This window comes from Lepus europaeus, chromosome 2, assembly GCF_033115175.1.
Source record: "Lepus europaeus isolate LE1 chromosome 2, mLepTim1.pri, whole genome shotgun sequence".
Taxonomy (NCBI): Eukaryota; Metazoa; Chordata; class Mammalia; order Lagomorpha; family Leporidae; genus Lepus; species Lepus europaeus.
This window is the reverse complement of record NC_084828.1, coordinates 75,362,562-75,379,845: the sequence shown is the minus strand read 5'-3', so window position 1 is coordinate 75,379,845 and position 17,284 is coordinate 75,362,562. Positions and strand designations below refer to the sequence as shown.

At 40.2% G+C, this 17,284-nt stretch overlaps 1 protein-coding gene across 2 annotated transcripts in view; it reads left to right on the top strand.

The window, feature by feature from the left end:
- IGSF11 (immunoglobulin superfamily member 11) overlaps positions 1-17,053 on the top strand; it is a 175,719-nt gene extending 158,666 nt beyond the window's left edge. For both annotated transcript variants that reach the window (XM_062176859.1, XM_062176869.1), the window contains exons 5-7: positions 12,249-12,371; positions 13,173-13,320; positions 14,786-17,053. In XM_062176859.1, the coding sequence (XP_062032843.1) occupies positions 12,249-12,371; positions 13,173-13,320; positions 14,786-15,230 (716 nt within the window). In that variant the 3' untranslated portion in view covers positions 15,231-17,053. The remainder of the gene's footprint in view (positions 1-12,248; positions 12,372-13,172; positions 13,321-14,785) is intronic.
- Positions 17,054-17,284: the final 231 nt, after the last annotated feature.

The following is a 17,284-nucleotide window of genomic DNA, read 5'->3' as shown; positions in this document are numbered from 1 at the left end:
TAGCTGTTACCATAAATATGTGTTGTCTTGCTGCTATTAGTGAATCATTCTTGCTAATAAATATTAATATTTTTTACATATTCTTAACTTGGTGATATTTTTCTTTTTTGTTTACTTTTTAATTTTTATTCTTTTAACGTTTCTTTAATAAATATAAATTTCCGGGGAGAGCGGCAAGATGGCGGAATAGGAAGGAAGCACATTGATAGTTCGTCAAGACACATGTTAATATAAGTGGAGATACTGCAGGGTCAAGGAAGAGTAGGGGAAGAAACAGCAGAGGAAACTCTTCCAGAACTAGTGATTCACAGTGGACCTGCGTGGAGAGCGTGGGAGCCCAAGTTCGGGACAGCAGCGGCAGACTCAACGCACCAACGCTGGAACGCGAGGTGAGCCGAACCTCCATAGCCCGAGACACCAGCGGGCAAGCGGAAAGAGGAGACTAGAGGGAACGAGGCTTGAAACTCTGTGGGGAAAAGTTCACCAGGCTAACTAGAAGAGAGAGAGGAAAAAAAAAAGTGACCGATACGGACACGAGTCTCTCTCTCTCCGCTCACCTCTCAAAGGCGAGCAAGACAGAGCAGGCGCCATTTTGGACATACGTCATAAGCAGGGCGACCTCAGGTCTGCACCGGCCCTGAGCCTAGCAGAAAAACCTGACTCTGGGGGAAGGGGTGAAATAAGAGGAGATTAGGATCTAACTTGGCAACCCAGTGGGAGACTGCAGGAGAATTGGAGCCCACACTGAGGGCAGCAGAGATTCCCTGTGTGGTCCTTGGGAAAGAGCTTCCAATCTCTGGCTCCTGTGGGTATATCATTTGCCTGCTAACTACTTCCAAGTACGTTCAGCTGTGCGGAATTACTTCCCTTTTGAATCAAAAAAAAAAAAAAAAGAAAGAAAGAAAAAGAAAGAGAGATTTACCACACCTAACCTGGGAGTGTCATCTTTGACACACCCTCAGCCCTGAGGAACCAAACACAGCTCTCAGTCCACACCCATCTCAAGCCTCTAAGGCTCCACCGAAAGCAGACAGTCCACTTAATATAGAGCCATAGTGTAACAAGAAAAAACACCACAGTGAAGAAACCAAATATCTCCAACATGCCAAACAACAAACGCAAAAACCAAGCTAACAAGAACAAGGAAGACACTATGACGCCCCCAAATGAACAAGACACCCCAATGCAAGATTATGAAGATGATGATATCGAAGAAATGCAAGGAGCGGATCTCAAAAAATTGCTAAGAACATTAAGAACTTCTCAAAAACAAATTCTTGAACTACAGAAATCCTTCATGGACAAGATAGAAAATCTCTCTCGTGAAAATGAAATATTAAGGAGGAATCAAAATGAAATGAAACAACTAGTGGAACAAGAAACTCTGATAGTGACGAGAAATCATAATGAAATGAAGAATTCAATAGATCAAATGACAAACACATTAGAGAGCCTTAAAAACAGAATGGGCGAAGCAGAAGAGAGAATATCGGACTTAGAAGACAGAGAACAGGAAAGGAAACAGGCAAACCAAAGAAAAGAAGAAGAAATCAGAAATCTAAAAAATATTGTCGGGAATCTACAGGATACTATTAAAAAACCCAACATTCGAGTTCTAGGAGTTCCTGAAGGCATGGAGAGGGAGAAAGGATTAGAAGGCATTTTCAGTGAGATACTAGCAGAAAATTTCCCAGGTTTGGAGAAGGACAGAGGCATCTTAGTACAGGAAGCTTATAGAACCCCTAATAAACATGACCAAAAGAGATCCTCACCACGACATGTTGTAATCAAACTCACCACAGTGAAACAGAAAGAAAAGATCCTAAAAGGTGCAAGAGAGAAACGTCAGATCACTCTTAGAGGATCTCCAATTAGACTCACAGCAGACTTCTCATCAGAAACCCTACAAGCTAGAAGGGAATGGCGAGACATAGCCCAGGTACTAAGAGAGAACAACTGCCAGCCCAGAATACTATATCCTGCAAAGCTCTCATTTGTGAATGAAGGTGAAATTAAGACTTTTCATAGCAAACAGAAACTGAAAGAATTTGTTGCCACTCATCCTGCCCTGCAAAAGATGCTTAAAGATGTGTTACACACAGAAACACAGAAACATGGTCACCAATATGAAAGAAGGTAAAGGAAGGAAACCTCACAGCAAAAGATCACAGGAAGCTCAATTTCTCTTTGATATAGAATTAAACTCTGATGCTCTGTGAAAGCAATGTGTTAAAGTAATCTATTATGTTCTCTTGATGTCTGTTAAATTCTAATTGTTCAAAAACAGCTGAATTTTTATTAAGAGCTATGGGTTATGTAAATATGTGCTTATTTTCAAAGATTTGAATAATCACCGTGTAACAAGATCAAATTTGGTCTATGAGTTTATAATTTTAAACATGGCGACTTAAAGTCTTCTGTCATGCACAGTTATATATGATTTGCTGCTCATAAAACTAAAGCGTTGTTGGTTCTGTGTTTAGCTGTCCTCCTATGGGTTCCTATGGACTTTTTCCAGCCACTTCCATTGTATTCAGTACTTTGGGATGGCTCTGTAAACAGATGAAGCCAATAATGTATTAACAGTACCAACTGAGAGAAAGTATGGTTAACTGAGGTTACTAAAAAAGCAATTCAAATCAATTGGCAATCTACAAAAAGAGTTAAAGATTTTAAAAGCTATTATTAAAAACGCTATATTGGTCTATTATGCTATGTTAAATGTGTGTACATATTGTATGTCCACATGGGGAAATTTTATTAAGAGTCTTATTTTAAATGGCTTATAGATAAGATTGTCCATAAATTTAAGCTGCTAAAATCAATCAAAGATACATTTTAATTTGAGTGACCTGAATCTATGTATCATATGTTTTAGACTTGTAGGTAGAAAGAAACTAAAAACATTTTAGATGGTTGTGCTTAAGTTTGCTGGTTAAACAAACTACACCATGTTAGATATTTAAGAGGTATTTTCAAATACATGATTCTTAAAATTTATAGAAGGCATTGGACCTTCTGGTAAATGTTTTCTTAAGTTGTTATCTAATGGTTGAAACTGTTTGCTAAGTATTCATGTGATATTGCTATTGTCAGCAAGCGATCTAGGACTTCCTCCCTCATTTCTCTATTCTAAGCCCAACTTGTTCTTTCATTTCTCTATTCTCTTCAAGATAGGAAACTAAATCTAATATGAAGGAATCTGTAGGATGCACAATTTAATCTTTAGACCTTATAAAAGAGATGGCTAACATTTTTCTGCAATAGCATAGCCAAAATAAGAACTCAAATAATAATCTCATAGCTAGATTCACTTCGCCATCAGCAAAGTATACAGTAAGTAGAAAAAAACCTCCCTTTCAGACCAAAGGGAAAGAAAGTTTTAAAGTGAGAATAGAATTTTCCTCATGGGCATTGTCTACCTTAGAAAAACTACTACAGAACATGCCTGTGACTATAGACTTGTAGTTCAGGCCACGGAAGATTAGAGATGGGACACGGGCACTCCCTTGACTTGCATCCTCTGGTCTGCTTTAACACAAACCAGGAGGAAAAGAAAGCTAGGCATCAGAAGCAATGGGTGGCAGGCCTATTAATGGCTGATCTGTACAGTGATCTGCCCTCAAGGAGACCCAACAGGCCAGTCCACTGCAGTGGCTTTCAATGAGGTAAGCCTGGGCTTCAGCAGAAGTCAGCTTGTGAAGAGCCCTGGTAGCTCTGCCAAGAGTTGGATCACTGGAAATGGACCTGCCCTGGAGTCGAAGGATGCCCAGGTCAGAGCCACAGATCTTATTGGCTCTAAGCTGAAAAGCCCTTCACTCAGCCCAACTTCCAAAGTGACCACTGCAGCTGAGGGTGTGGTCAAGTAGGGTCAGCAACATTGCAGGCAGAACTGTAAATTTCTTGTTAGAGTTGCCACCTGCCTTTACCTGGCCAGCTCTCCTCCCAGGCCAGCCAAGTAATGAAAGTCAACAGAGTGCCTTCCCCTAGGAGGTTCACACCTCCCTTAGGATATACCCCATGTGAAGAGATAGATAGGTCTGGGCCTCTTAACTTACAAGGCCTAAAGCCCACCAGATTATTATCAAGCCCCTTCTGTCAGGTTCTATTTGCCTCCCAATCAGAAAACTTACTTGTAGCCTAGACAGCACCTTTCTTAGCTCCTCTAAGAATGACTCTGTCCTTTGTTCTAGACCCTGTCTAGCGTACTTGGGCCTCATTCCTTTGTAATCATAACCTCTACTCTACCACCAATGGCTCTACTCCCCACCTGTGTGTACTGATGGTCCTCTTCCCCACTTAATGCTGTATAATTGTTCAAACCTGGTTAATGCCACTCTTAGGATCATTGGTTACTATTCTCACTCTGTCTTTTATGACCTTGTCTAAATATGATCAGAGTCGGCAAACTTGGAAGGCTTCCATAGCCTTGGCAACTCATGACGACAGCCTAGGGTGGTTACTGGTGCCATAAACTAGAGTGTCAATTTGTTGGGTCAACAACAGGAGCCACTGTGCACTTGCTCCTCATGTGGGATCTCTGTCCTTAATGTGCTGTACATTTTGATTTGATGCTATAACTAGTACTCACACAGTATGTTTCACTTTGTGTGTCTATGTGAGTGCAAACTGTTGAAACCTTTATACTAAATTGATCTTCTGTATATAAAGAGAATTGAAAATGAATCTTGATGCAAATGGAAGGGGAGAGGGAGCGGGAGAGGGGAGGGTTGCGGGTGGGAGGGAAGTTATGGGAGGGGAAAGCCACTGTAATCCATAAGCTGTACACTGGAAATTTATATTCATTAAATAAAAGTTAAAAAAAAAAAAAATAAAAATAAATTTCCAAAGTACAGCTTTTGCATTACATTGGCTTTTCCTCCTCATAACTTCCCTCCCACCTGCAAACCTCCCATCTCCTGCTCCCTCTCCCATCCCATTCACATCAAGATTCATTTTCAATTATCTTTATATATAAAAGATCAATTTAGTATATATTAAGTAAAGATTTCAACAGTTTGCACCCACACAGAAACACTAAGGGTAAAGTACTGTTTGAGTACTAGTTATAGCATTAATTTACATTGTACAACACATTAAGGACAGAGATCCTACATAGGGAATAAGTGCACAGTGACTCCTGTTGTTGATTTAACAATTCACACTCTTATTTATGACGTCAGTAATCACCCAAGGCTCTTGTCATGAGCTGCCAAGGCTATGGAAGCCTCTTGAGTTCACAAACTCCGATCTTATTTAGATAAGGCCATAGTCAAAGTGGAAGTTCTCTAAAGGTACCTCCTTCTTTGATGGCCCGTTCTTTCTGCTGGGATCTCACTCACAGAGATCTTTCATTTAGGTCTTTTTTTACTTTTTATTTTTTTTTTGCCAGAGTGTCTTGGCTTTCCATGCATAAAATACTTTCATGGGCTCTTCAGCCAGTTCCGAGTGCCTTAAGGGCTGATTCTGAGGCCAGAGTGCTATTTAGGACATCTGCCATTCTGTGAGTCTGCTATGTATCCTGCTTCCCATGTTGGATCATTCTCTCCTTTTTAATTTTACCAGTTAGTATTAGCAAACACTAGCCTTGTTTATGTGATCCTTTGACTCTTAATCCTATCATTATGATCAATTGTGAACTGAAACTGATCACTTTGACTAGTGAGATGGCATTGGTACATGCCACCTTGATGGGATCAATCCAAACATCTACAGCCAACTTATATTTGATCAAGGATCTAAAACCAATTCCTGGAGCAAGGACAGTCTATTCATAAATGGTGTGGGGAAAACTGGATTTCCACGTGCAGAAGCATGAAGCAAGACCCCTACCTTACACCTTACACAAAAATCCACTCAACATGGATAAAAGATCTAAATCTATGACCCGACACCATCAAATTATTAGAGAACATAGGAGAAACCCTGTAAGATATAGGCACAGGCAAAGACTTCTTGGAAAAGACCCCAGAGGCACAGGCAGTCAAAGCCAAAAGAAGCAATTGGGATTACATCAAATTGAGAAGTTTCTGTATTGCAAAAGAAACAGTAAGGAAAGTGAAGAGGCAACCAACAGAATGGGAAAACCCTGCAGGACATTGGCATAGGCAAAGAGTTCTTAGAGAAGACCCCAGAGGCACATACAATCAAAGGCAAAATTGACAAATGGAAATACATCAAATTGAGAAGCTTCTACACTGCAAAAGAAACACTCAGCCAAATAAAGAGGCAACTTCAGAATGGGAGAAATTATTTGCGAACTATGCAACAGATAAAGGATTAATAACCAGAATCTACAAAGAGATCAAGAAACTCCACAAAAACAAAACAACCCACTAAAGAGATGGGCCAAGGACCTCAATAGACATTTTTCAAAAGAGGAGATCCAAATGGCCAACAGACACATGAAAAATGTTCAGGATCACTAGCAATCAGGGAAATGCAAATCAAAACCACAACGAGGTTTCACTTCACCCCAGTTAGAATGGCTCACATTCAGAAATCTACCAACAATAGATGCTGGAGAGGATGTGGGGAAAAAGGGACACTAACCCACTGTTCGTGGGAATGCAAACTGGTAAAGCCACTATGGAAGTCAGTTTGGAGATTCCTCGGAAACCTGAATATAACCCTGCCATACAACCCAGCCATCCCACTCCTTGGAATTTACCCAAAGGAAATTAAATTGGCAAACACAAAAGCTGTCTGCACCTTAATGTTTATTGCAGCTCAATTCGCAATAGCTAAGACCTGGAACCAACCCAAATGCCCATCAACAGTAAACTGGATAAAGAAATTATGGAATATGTACTCTATAGAATACTATACAGCAGAAAAAAAAAACAAAAAAACCGTGAAATCCGGTCATTTGCAACAAGATGGAGGAATCTGGAAAACATCATGCTGAGTGAAATAAGCCAGTCCCAAAGGGACAAATATCATATGTTCTTACTGAATGGTGACAACTAACCAAGCACCAAAAAAGAATCCTGTTGAAGTGAAATGGACACTATGAGAAACAATGACTTGATCAGCCTTTGTCCTGACTGTCAAGGAACAACTTAATACTTTATCCCTTTTAGTATTTTTTTGTTAGTCTTAATACTATTGGCTGAACTCTTTAATTAACACACAATTATTCTTAGGTGTTTAAATTTAACTGAAAAGAGATCCCTGTTAAATATAAGAGTGGGAATAAGAGAGGGAGAAGATGTACAGTTTGGCACATGCTCAATCAGACTTGCCCCAAACGGTAGAGTTAGAAACATGCCAGGGGACTCCAACTTGGTGATTTTGATGTGTGATTCTAAGTAATGTTATTCAAATATTTCTCAGTAATGTTTGTTGGGGTTTTCCAGTGTTAGAACATTTGCCATAGGCTTCATTTTCTTAACACTTTGGAATATCTACACATGAAGTTTGAAATAGATTTAAATGTGAATTGACAAAGGCAGGGTATGTGTTAATGGCAAAACCAGACATGAGACAAGCAGATAAAGTATTTCATTACTGAGCAGAGGAATTGAGTTCATCTAAAGCAGCATATATCCTAACATGCATCTGGAAGAAGCTTTTTCTCTTAGTGAGAAATGCTCTCCCTTCCCCCTGCACCATCTCCATCTTCAAGTCAAGAGACATCAATAAAAAACTTTCTGTATCTGGAAAATTTGTCTTGAAGCAAAGACAAGTCTGTATACTGTTGTAAATTTCTCTTTAAGAGTGATGGAGGATGAAGTTTAAATATTACATTTGTTATCTTTAAGTGTTCTTATTTTTCCTTTTTTTAGATTTTATTTAAGGTACACAAATTTTGTGTATTTCTTATGTACAGATTTAGGAATTTAGTGATACTTCCCACCCTAAGTATGCATCTAAGACTTTAAGAAATGATTCACTGTTTATTATGGGCATTTATTATTTAAAGTATATAAATCAGATAAAATACAGAATAATTAATGATTTAGGAATTATATCTGTCATCTCCAAATCATGAAGATTAATATCTGTTGGGAATATGGAGACTCTAGACATTTCACAAATTTTTTGACTCATTATTTTCATTATTCAGGAAAAAAAATGTAAACTTCTCAAGAAATGCCAGGAAGGAATTCCCTCCTGGAAACATTTTCGGCACTGTACGGAGCTCATTACATGCACTATCTCGTTTAGTCCTTACCGAGACCTGTGATGTGCGGCCGTTTGGTAGCTGCAGATTACAGGTGAGGAAACCAAAACATAGATGGAGGATAGGTAGCACCCACAGGACCACATAACTAGCAGCAAGGACAGCAGATTCAAACCCAGGCTGCATGACTCCACAGCACATGCTCTTAAGGGATGCCCCACACACTGGGCTGACGGAGGTGGGGTTTTGGAGCTAAGGAGAATGGATGAAGTAGAATGTACACTCGATCTGTTCCTGTCTAACAGGGACATGCGAGGGCAGGTGCACAGTTGGTGTGGTATAAAGTGTTGGCTGTGAGCTGAAACTGGGCTTTGCAGTCCTTCGAGCTCTCCAAATTTTGTAGTTCCACACAACAGAGCTTCCCTCATTCTTTAAAAGAAAGAAGATCAAAAGAACATTTATTTGCTAACTTCATTTCAGCAAATTACTTCTGTGCCAAAACAGGCCAAGCAAACTGACAGATTGAGGAATGAGCCCTACCAGTGTGCTTTGTGGCTGCAAACAGCCTGGTGTTTGCTGAAGAGTTGCTCCCATCTCTGCTTTGCCTTGTTTGTTTCTGGTTAATCCTCTCTTATCAATGCATCTGTCTTGTTCCCTGATTACATTCTGAGTTAGCTCTGCTATGGTATGGCAGCTTCATTTGTTAAGACTTTCTTACTGCAACTGCTAACAGTGTCTGAGTCCATAGGGACAAAGCAAAGAGCAGCAACCTCAACTATATTTATTTTTTAAATACCTTTCTAAAACAATAATCTTTAAGAGTTTCCCTCTTTTTTACATGCCAGCATGCTGCTTAGAGCAGCTGTTTAAAATTTCCCAAATTGTCTCTGGAAATATCAACAAAATTACTGATTTGATGTGAGCTGATCAAATTCCTAGAATTTCAGGGGTTAGGAGGAAACAAATCAAAGAAACAGCAGCAGCACAGTGTCTGGAAGTGTGGGGTTGGTTGCTTTACTTGCATGATAAAAGTTGGGCGTGTGTTGAAGAGGGAGTTAGGCAGATGGCTTAGTTTATAATACTAACAGCAATGGAATGTTAACATGGTTAGGAAATATCTTTTAGATGCACCCTTTAGAATAAGTGTGGTTTTAAATGCCTTACTGAAAAACAAGTGTATGTTTGGTGATTATGAGCTTTGAGCTTGGACAGACCTGACTTTCTAGATTGCTACTACTTGCGTGCTATGTGATCTTGGGTGAATTATGTAGATTCTCTGAGATTTCTCATCTTTAATAAGTAAGGAATGCAGGGCCTGTGTCGTGGTGCAGCAGGTTAAGCAGCTGCTTGCAACACCTGCATGGCATATGAATGCCGGTTCAAGCCTGGCTTCTCTGCATCCCATCCAGCTAGCTGTTAATACACCTGGGAAAGTGCTTGGCCCCTGCCACCCATTTGGGAGACCTACATGGAGTTCTGGGTTCCTGGCTTTTTCCTGGCGTGGCCCTGGCTGTTGTGGCTATTTGGGGAGTGAACTAGCAGATGGAAGATTCTCTCTCTCTCTCTCTCTCTCCCACTCTGCATGTCAAATATAAATGAATCTTTAAGAAAATAAGCAATGTAGAACTTAAGCTTGTTATAAAAAGAAATCAGTGATATATAAAGATCTTAATACAGTGTATATGGTACATAGTAAACACTAAAGAGAAGGTGGTCCTTTTATTTTATGGATGGATCACCTTTATTTCTTGAGCACCTTTCTCTGTGGTGGTGAATTTCTGAGCTTCATGATGTGATGATACGACAAGTGCATTCCCTTACCTTAGTGAGACAAGTAGGGAAACAGAGTAAATGAGAGTAAGTGTCAGCCATAGAGCATGCAGGGTGCTAGTGGAGCACATGGTGGTGACAGCTAATGAGAGCCTGGTAGATCTGATAGATCGTGGGCAAAGAGAAAGCAGCTGCCCCCAGACTTGCCCAAGCATCTGAGTGAATTCACTGGCCTGCTTCCACTCAACACATATTGAAAACCCGTAACTTTTTTTTTTAAGAAAAGGAAATAATACACAAGTGATAAACTTGTAATCACAAAGTGTATTGAGTTTTGTGTGTATAATACAATCCAAGTGTCCATAGTTATCAAGCACGATACTCTGAATAAGTAAGCTATCCATATAATATAGTTTAACCTTTTAAATGTGTCCACTAAAAGATACAAAAGCAAAAAATAAAATCTGTCCTTTTCCTATTGAGTTTATTGAAATTAATTCAAATTAATTGAAGTATCTTATTAATGCTATGATACTACATTTGAAGGCAGAGAGATAACCCTGGGGATTTTTGACGCTTGTATCTCTTTCCCTGAATTCTCTCAGAATACACTGGGCCCATTGTCTTCTCCTCCCCCGTAGTCGATTTGATTTCCCAGGGTCTCATAATGTGTCCCTCCTCTGTGTGCCCCTCGCCACACTGTATTTTCTGTCCCTGGCTGGCACTTATCTCATTTGTTATAATTGCTTGCCTCCTTGTCTCATTAAGATAGGAGACTTCATTGACCTCGTGTTACCATTCTCAGAAAGTACCTACCACAAAAGAAGGCACCTAATGAATATTTATGTAGCAAATGAATGAACTGATAGAGACACACATGCTGTGGTCAGGTATGCTTTTGCTGGACCCTCCTCTCTGCTTTTGTGAGCTAGAAGAAAAGATTGCCAGTAGAAACCACTTAACTAAACTTGAGTTCCATGTAGAAACAAGTCAACCCAGGGTGCATATAGCTTCAAGTGTTGCCCTAGGCGTATTTGGACTTTCTACTAGATTTGCTTTTAATGTTTTTGCTTATGCCATTAGGAGGCTTTTCCCCTTCTAAATTTGCAGCCATTTTGAATGGTTGAGATGACTTGGATGTATTATCCTTCCTGTCTGAGGAGGGTAGTGAAACCTAGAACTCAGAGCTAAGGCAGTCCTCCATCCAGCTCCAGTTTCTAATGTCCAGCTGCGTAATCTTATTATCCATCTAAAGCTTCAGTCTCCTTATCTATTCAATGGGATTAATAGTAAAAATACCCCTTAGGGTTGTTGTAAAGATTGAGATAATACATATAACAGCTTACCCAATGCTTGGCATGTAGTGATAACTATTAACTTTAATTTTTATTGTTAGTGTAAGTCATCTGCATGTTACAGGAATAAAATAAACTATGCTAATGTTGACAGTCAAATGTGTACTATCGAAACATTTCTTCATAATACCAATGTTACGGCCTTGGAAATGCAGTGCTCAGACTTACTGATGTCGGAATCCTAGTTGATGGATAGCCTTGCCTGCTTCCTGTCTGGATCCACTTCTTCACGCCAAGGCCGAGCTTCTCCTGAGCAGTTCCTAGCCAGTGTTGGAGCCCAGTAAGGCAGCGAATGCATGCCTTTTCCTGCAAAGCCTGAGACTCCTTTAATAGGTGACTTCAGCTCCCAGACTCCCACCTGCCTGTGGGAACTTCCATGAAACTGCTAAGTCTGACTGTTCTTGCACAGTCTTCTTTTCTCCTCTCTTCACTACACAGATCTTAGACCTATATCCAAATCTGAGGTTCTCCCACTCTGGCCTGCTCCTCTCTTTTTCCTTTCCTGGCATTTCCTGCAGTTAGTGTCAGGCTTTTCTTGGTGCGCTCCTTGGAGATTATGAGCTGACACAAACCATTGTAACCATTGCTGGAAGGGACTCTCAGTCTATACAGTAAAGCACAAAGCTGTGTTGTCTCCACTAAGTGACTATTACTATATTGCATTTAACATGATCTTTGCCATTGCATTTTTTCAGAAGTAAAATTTGATGATATTGATCATCAAATCTCTAAAATAACGTCAGCCACCCTTTCCTCATAGAAAAGTACTAAAATATAGGCCTTAGCATGCCAGTATGCAGATTACGTTTTAAGGTTGCCATTATTTAGGACAATCCCTTACAGTTCCAGGTCTTTAAATTGATACAGTGATTCGAGTCCTTAACATTCTTGAACACCAAATTTCCCCCTCTTCAATAAACACAACAAAACCAAACATTGATAGCTCTCTGGAATTTACCTACCACCAAATCCTCCTTTGATTATTATTTTCATGACAGACCAGGTCCAGGGGACAGTCACCATCCGGAACATCAGTGCTGTGTCTTCAGGTTTGTACCAGTGTGTCGCTTCTAATGCCATTGGAACAAGCACCTGTCTTTTGGATCTCCAAGTTATTTCACGTAAGTATGTGAAATTCTGATGTTAACTCCAGGGCTGAATCTCTAAGATCTTTGCTAAACCAGGAAGTGAAAGATTGTACTTATATGTTTTGAGGTTTTCTGAAGATTAAAATCAGAAAAATTTCCATCTACTCATTTTTAAATATTTTATAAATGTCTTAATGTACTTTTTACTCTCAGAAATATCATGATTGTAAAAAAGTACCTTCCTCTTCCGAATAACGAGACTCAAACCAGCTTTTGTATCATAGTGCTATAAATGTCAAACATGTGTGATGATCTTATGGCCAAAGTGAGACTTTCTTGTGTTTTTCACTAATCCCTTATGACTGCTTAGTTGTTGGGTGTCTAAGCTATAAGCAGGCACTGTAGAAAAGTTTCTGTTTAGTTCATCATTTCTGGGTTATTTGAATTGTAGTTGCGAAAGAGAGTGCTGTGGCTGTGATAAAGTAATGAGGTAGCCAGCTGATGGCCGGATTCCATTTGTGGCAGATCAGCCAGGGTAGATTTGTACACTCTGTTTTCTGCTCTCCTCTGATCTTAAAGATGTGAACTGCTTAATGACTTGTTCATTCCAGAGGTGTTGAGAACCTAGTATGTGTTAGTCCTAGCCTGTGTGGAATATAGTAGGTTAATTGAGTTTTAATTTTGTATGTATGTAGTACTTTGGGCATGTTTAAAAATTTTAAACATATTATTTAGTAAACGTATGTGCTTCTAAGTTGTGCAGGTTTATGCTATTTCACTCCCTTTGTGTGTGTCTCCTTTTTTAAAAAAAAACACCTTAAATATATTTTGCAGCCCAACCCAGGAGCATTGGACTAATAGCTGGAGCCATTGGCACTGGTGCAGTTATTGTCATTTTTTGCATTGCACTAATTTTAGGGGCATTCTTTTACTGGAGAAGAAAAAATAAAGAGGAGGAAGAAGAAATTCCTAATGAAATAAGGTTTGTCCTGCATGGCCAATATATATTTCTCTTTATTTATGAAGTTAAGATTTCTTTATTGCTCTTATAACTCTGATGATCAAGGTAATTAAAGTGGCCGAACAGTACTGTGTCTGGTATATGCTTTTCTTCATGGTCCTGCCTGGCTTTATTAACTGGGACATTAACAGAGGACACAACCAGCAGGAGAGAAATGAAGACTTCCCCCGCTCCTCCATGTATCTCCAGAGTCAGTGGGGTGAATTCTGGGTTGCCAGAATAAAGACATTAGTTTAAAACACGTGTTAACGTGGGCATTTATAACAGAGGAGAGTGTACGGCATGAAGGAGCCCCTTGAGAGCATACCAGTCCCTGTACACAGAGAACACGAGCACCTTCAGGAAACAACGTCAAAGTGATTTTTTTTAAAGAAAATGACTCCGGGAATATTGTGGATATTTGAGGAGTCTGGCTCTGTCTCAAATTTGGTCTGCTCATATTTTTGTTGAAAATGCTGTTACTCCTCCAGTTGTCTTTGTTTGACATACCCAGCCTCCAGGATCTGCCCCTCACCTGCTTGCTGCATGCTGCTTGCTACGTTCTCTCTCACCACTGCTCTGCTCACTCGGTGCTCCTGCCTGTTCTGCGTTCTCTCGTGCCTCAGGACCTTTGCTGATGCCTCGGTACTCTCCCTGGACCAAAGGTCTTCCCCTCTCATCTGTTCACTTACCGAATCCCTGGATCTAATTCAACACGAGTCCAGACATCACCTCCACACATAAGTTGCATTTAGCTCCTTGCCTGACCTTTCCAGCTTGCCAAATGTTCTTGTGTTGATTGGCGGCCCCATTTGAGTGTAGGCTTCTTAGGTGTAGGACCTGTGTCTTTTTGTGTGAAACATCAGGTCAGTTGTACTCAAAAATGTTAAATAAATCCATTAGCTTCTTAAATCAGTGACTTCTGTGGGACTCTTGTATTCTTTAGGATTGAGCTGTGTGTAGGTATAGAGTGTTTCCCAGCATAAGATCACTGGGGAAAAGTTCTCATTGGCGTACCACATGATTTCTTTCTGCACACCCAGAGCTTGATTTCCTAGCTATTTTATGGCAACTGACCCAGTGGATTTCTTCATGGACTATATTCCTATTTGCAGTAAAAATCAAGCATACTTATTTATAAATATATCCATGTTTATATGTTTATGAGTAAATATTTGTGCTATAAGGAAGAAGGCATTCTTTAAGAGATTTGCTGTTTCCTTTTCTGCTCTTGCTATGAGGAGGGAAGATTTTCTTGACCATTGTCTCAAAGGGAATGGGTGCCCAAGCTGAGACCATCTGGCATCGCTGTGTTTGCTTTTGTGAGAACAAATGTGATAGTCTGCTGAGGCTGGTGCCTCCCACATATTCATGTCAGCATGCCTGAGTAGAAGGTAGGATAAACCTCGGGCACATCCTAATGACTGTTTGGTTTCGTTCCTTCCAGAGAAGATGATCTTCCACCTAAGTGTTCATCTTCTGCCAAAGCGTTTCAGGCCGAGATGTCGTCCTCGGAGAACAACACGTTGACCTCTTCCAATACCTACAGCAGCCGCTACTGGGGCAACAACCCCAAAGTTCACAGGAACACAGAGTCCTTCAACCACTTCGGTGACTTGCGCCAGTCTTTCTCCCTCCACTCAGGCAATGCCAACATCCCATCCATCTATACTAATGGGAGCCACTTGGTTCCAGGTCAGCCTAAGACTTTGGTAGTGACAGCCAACAGAGAGTCATCCCCGCAGGTCATGTCCAGGAACAATGGCTCAGTCAACAGGAAGCCTCGGCCTCCACACACACACTCCTACACTGTCAGCAAAGCTACCCTGGAGCGAATTGGTGCAGTACCTGTCATGGTGCCAGCCCAGAGTCGAGCTGGATCCCTGGTATAGGACGTGAGGGGAATGTTGGGTTTCGACAAGAATACCTGGAGTTTCCCCTACTGGGGGGAGGGAGTGGTTAGGACGGGCAGGTGCTGGGAGAGCAGCTCTCCTCATCATATTAGTGAAAAGCACCCAGAAGAAGGTGGTGATGTTACCTGGCTACAATGATGTATAAAATGGATTGGAATGTGCCATCATGAAAACGTGTTTCCCCACCACAGATACATTGTGACTCTGTTCAGTAAGCTACATCTCAAAGATGTGCCATGCCAAGGAAAAAGACACAAGAGCAGAACAGCACTTAAAACGCAAACTGTAGTCCAGCTGGACTTGGTTTGTAATTCATGCCTAACTTAATATTTTTGAGGAGACTAAAGTGCCAGATGGAATTTAAATGAGATTATTTGAAAGATTAACGATAGGTGTCTTTAGAGGAGTAACGAGCAACCCTGTCGTATGTTCTGCTTCTCCCTGTCCGCTCTTTGAGTAGAGGGCTTGATGACAGACATGGTTAATTTTGATCCCTGCAGGTCTGACTCTTTTATCATAGAATCAAAACTACACAAACAAAATTCAGTAAGAAATGGGAGAAAGCAAAGGAAACGTCTTTGGAAAGCCCCTGCATATTTATTTATTTATCTATCTCTACCTGAACCATGAATTTCATATTTGAAATATTGCTGTATTGACAGATTCTTGCCTGTCTGTTATTCTAGGATCTGTTACAGGTCCATGGCAATTACTGTTCATTATCTCCTGGAAAAATATTTTTTAAAGAAAACTATTGATTGGTTGGGTTTTTGTTGTTGTTGTTGTTGTTGTTGTTTTTAACAAAAATACTTGATAGACCTTGGGCCAGGAAAGAAAAAAAAAACAACAACTTTGTTTAGCACCTTCTTCAGTGATTGTATTAGTGAGCCCAGGAGGCTGTGAGTTACAAAGGTGCTAGATTGTGTGAACAGCACTGTCCCAGGGGTTTTGGCCTTGCTGGGCAGGCTCTCCGTGCAAGGCAGCCCAGGGCTCCCTCGCTGTCACACTAGGTCATTCTTAATGAGGGCAGTACCTGATGCCTTTTGTACTGTGGTAGATAACTAGCTCCTAGTTGGAGAAACAAGTTACTAGACTGCCAAAAGGAGTACAGACTTCTTTTGTTTGTTTGTTTTTCAAAATAATCCTTTTTGCAAAAAGAGCTAGGATTGAGACACTGGGAGGGTCTGCCCTGTATCTGTGACAGCTCAGGGTTGCAGTTTTGGCCAAATGCGTTTTACAGCACTGTAGAGACTCCTTGTGTGATTCATTACGTAGCCTAGCTGACTTTGCAGTTCCCCGGAGGAATTTACCCACTCCGGACTCTGTTTCGTGCCCCTGTAGATCTGGCTGTCTTTACATTGGTAACTGTCTTGCCTTAATCACACTTTGAGCTACACACAAATAATTTCTTGCCAGATTCTCTTCCAAAATGATTTAGGATGCTGACCCTCTAATTCAATAAGAGCATCTTGTCTCCACCTGCTGTGTTCCCTCACTCCTTCTTCCCACTGTGCTGATTGCCCTCCTTTCCTACAAGCATCGTTCCCAGGAAGTGGCCTCCTGACTTTCGTCCAGTTGTTTGAAGGGAGCAGAGACCAACAGCTGCCACACAAACAATTTTTCCAAGAGAACCGTGCTCAGAACCTAACTATTGCAGCCATTTTAACACTGATAAAAAGCCGAAGTTACTTTAGCATTACTTATTTTTCCCATTTGATGGTTCTTGACTTTGTAAAAAAAATTAAATAAATGAATGTCTATACTTTTATAAAGAGTGAAAATATATGACTTGGAAAAGATGATATTATCAGATGCTGTTTAGAAAACATTTGTCTTGCATTTCTTTATTCTTTCTAATTATCTAAAATTCAATAAAAGTTTATTCATATAAAATAAGTTGTCATTATAATACTAATGAATATGTGATTTTTTGTCTGGTATATCCTTTAAGTTATATGCATTTTCCATTGTGTAAAATAAGATTCATAATCATTTTAATAAGCATATATGATATGCTAAAAGTTACTAGCCTT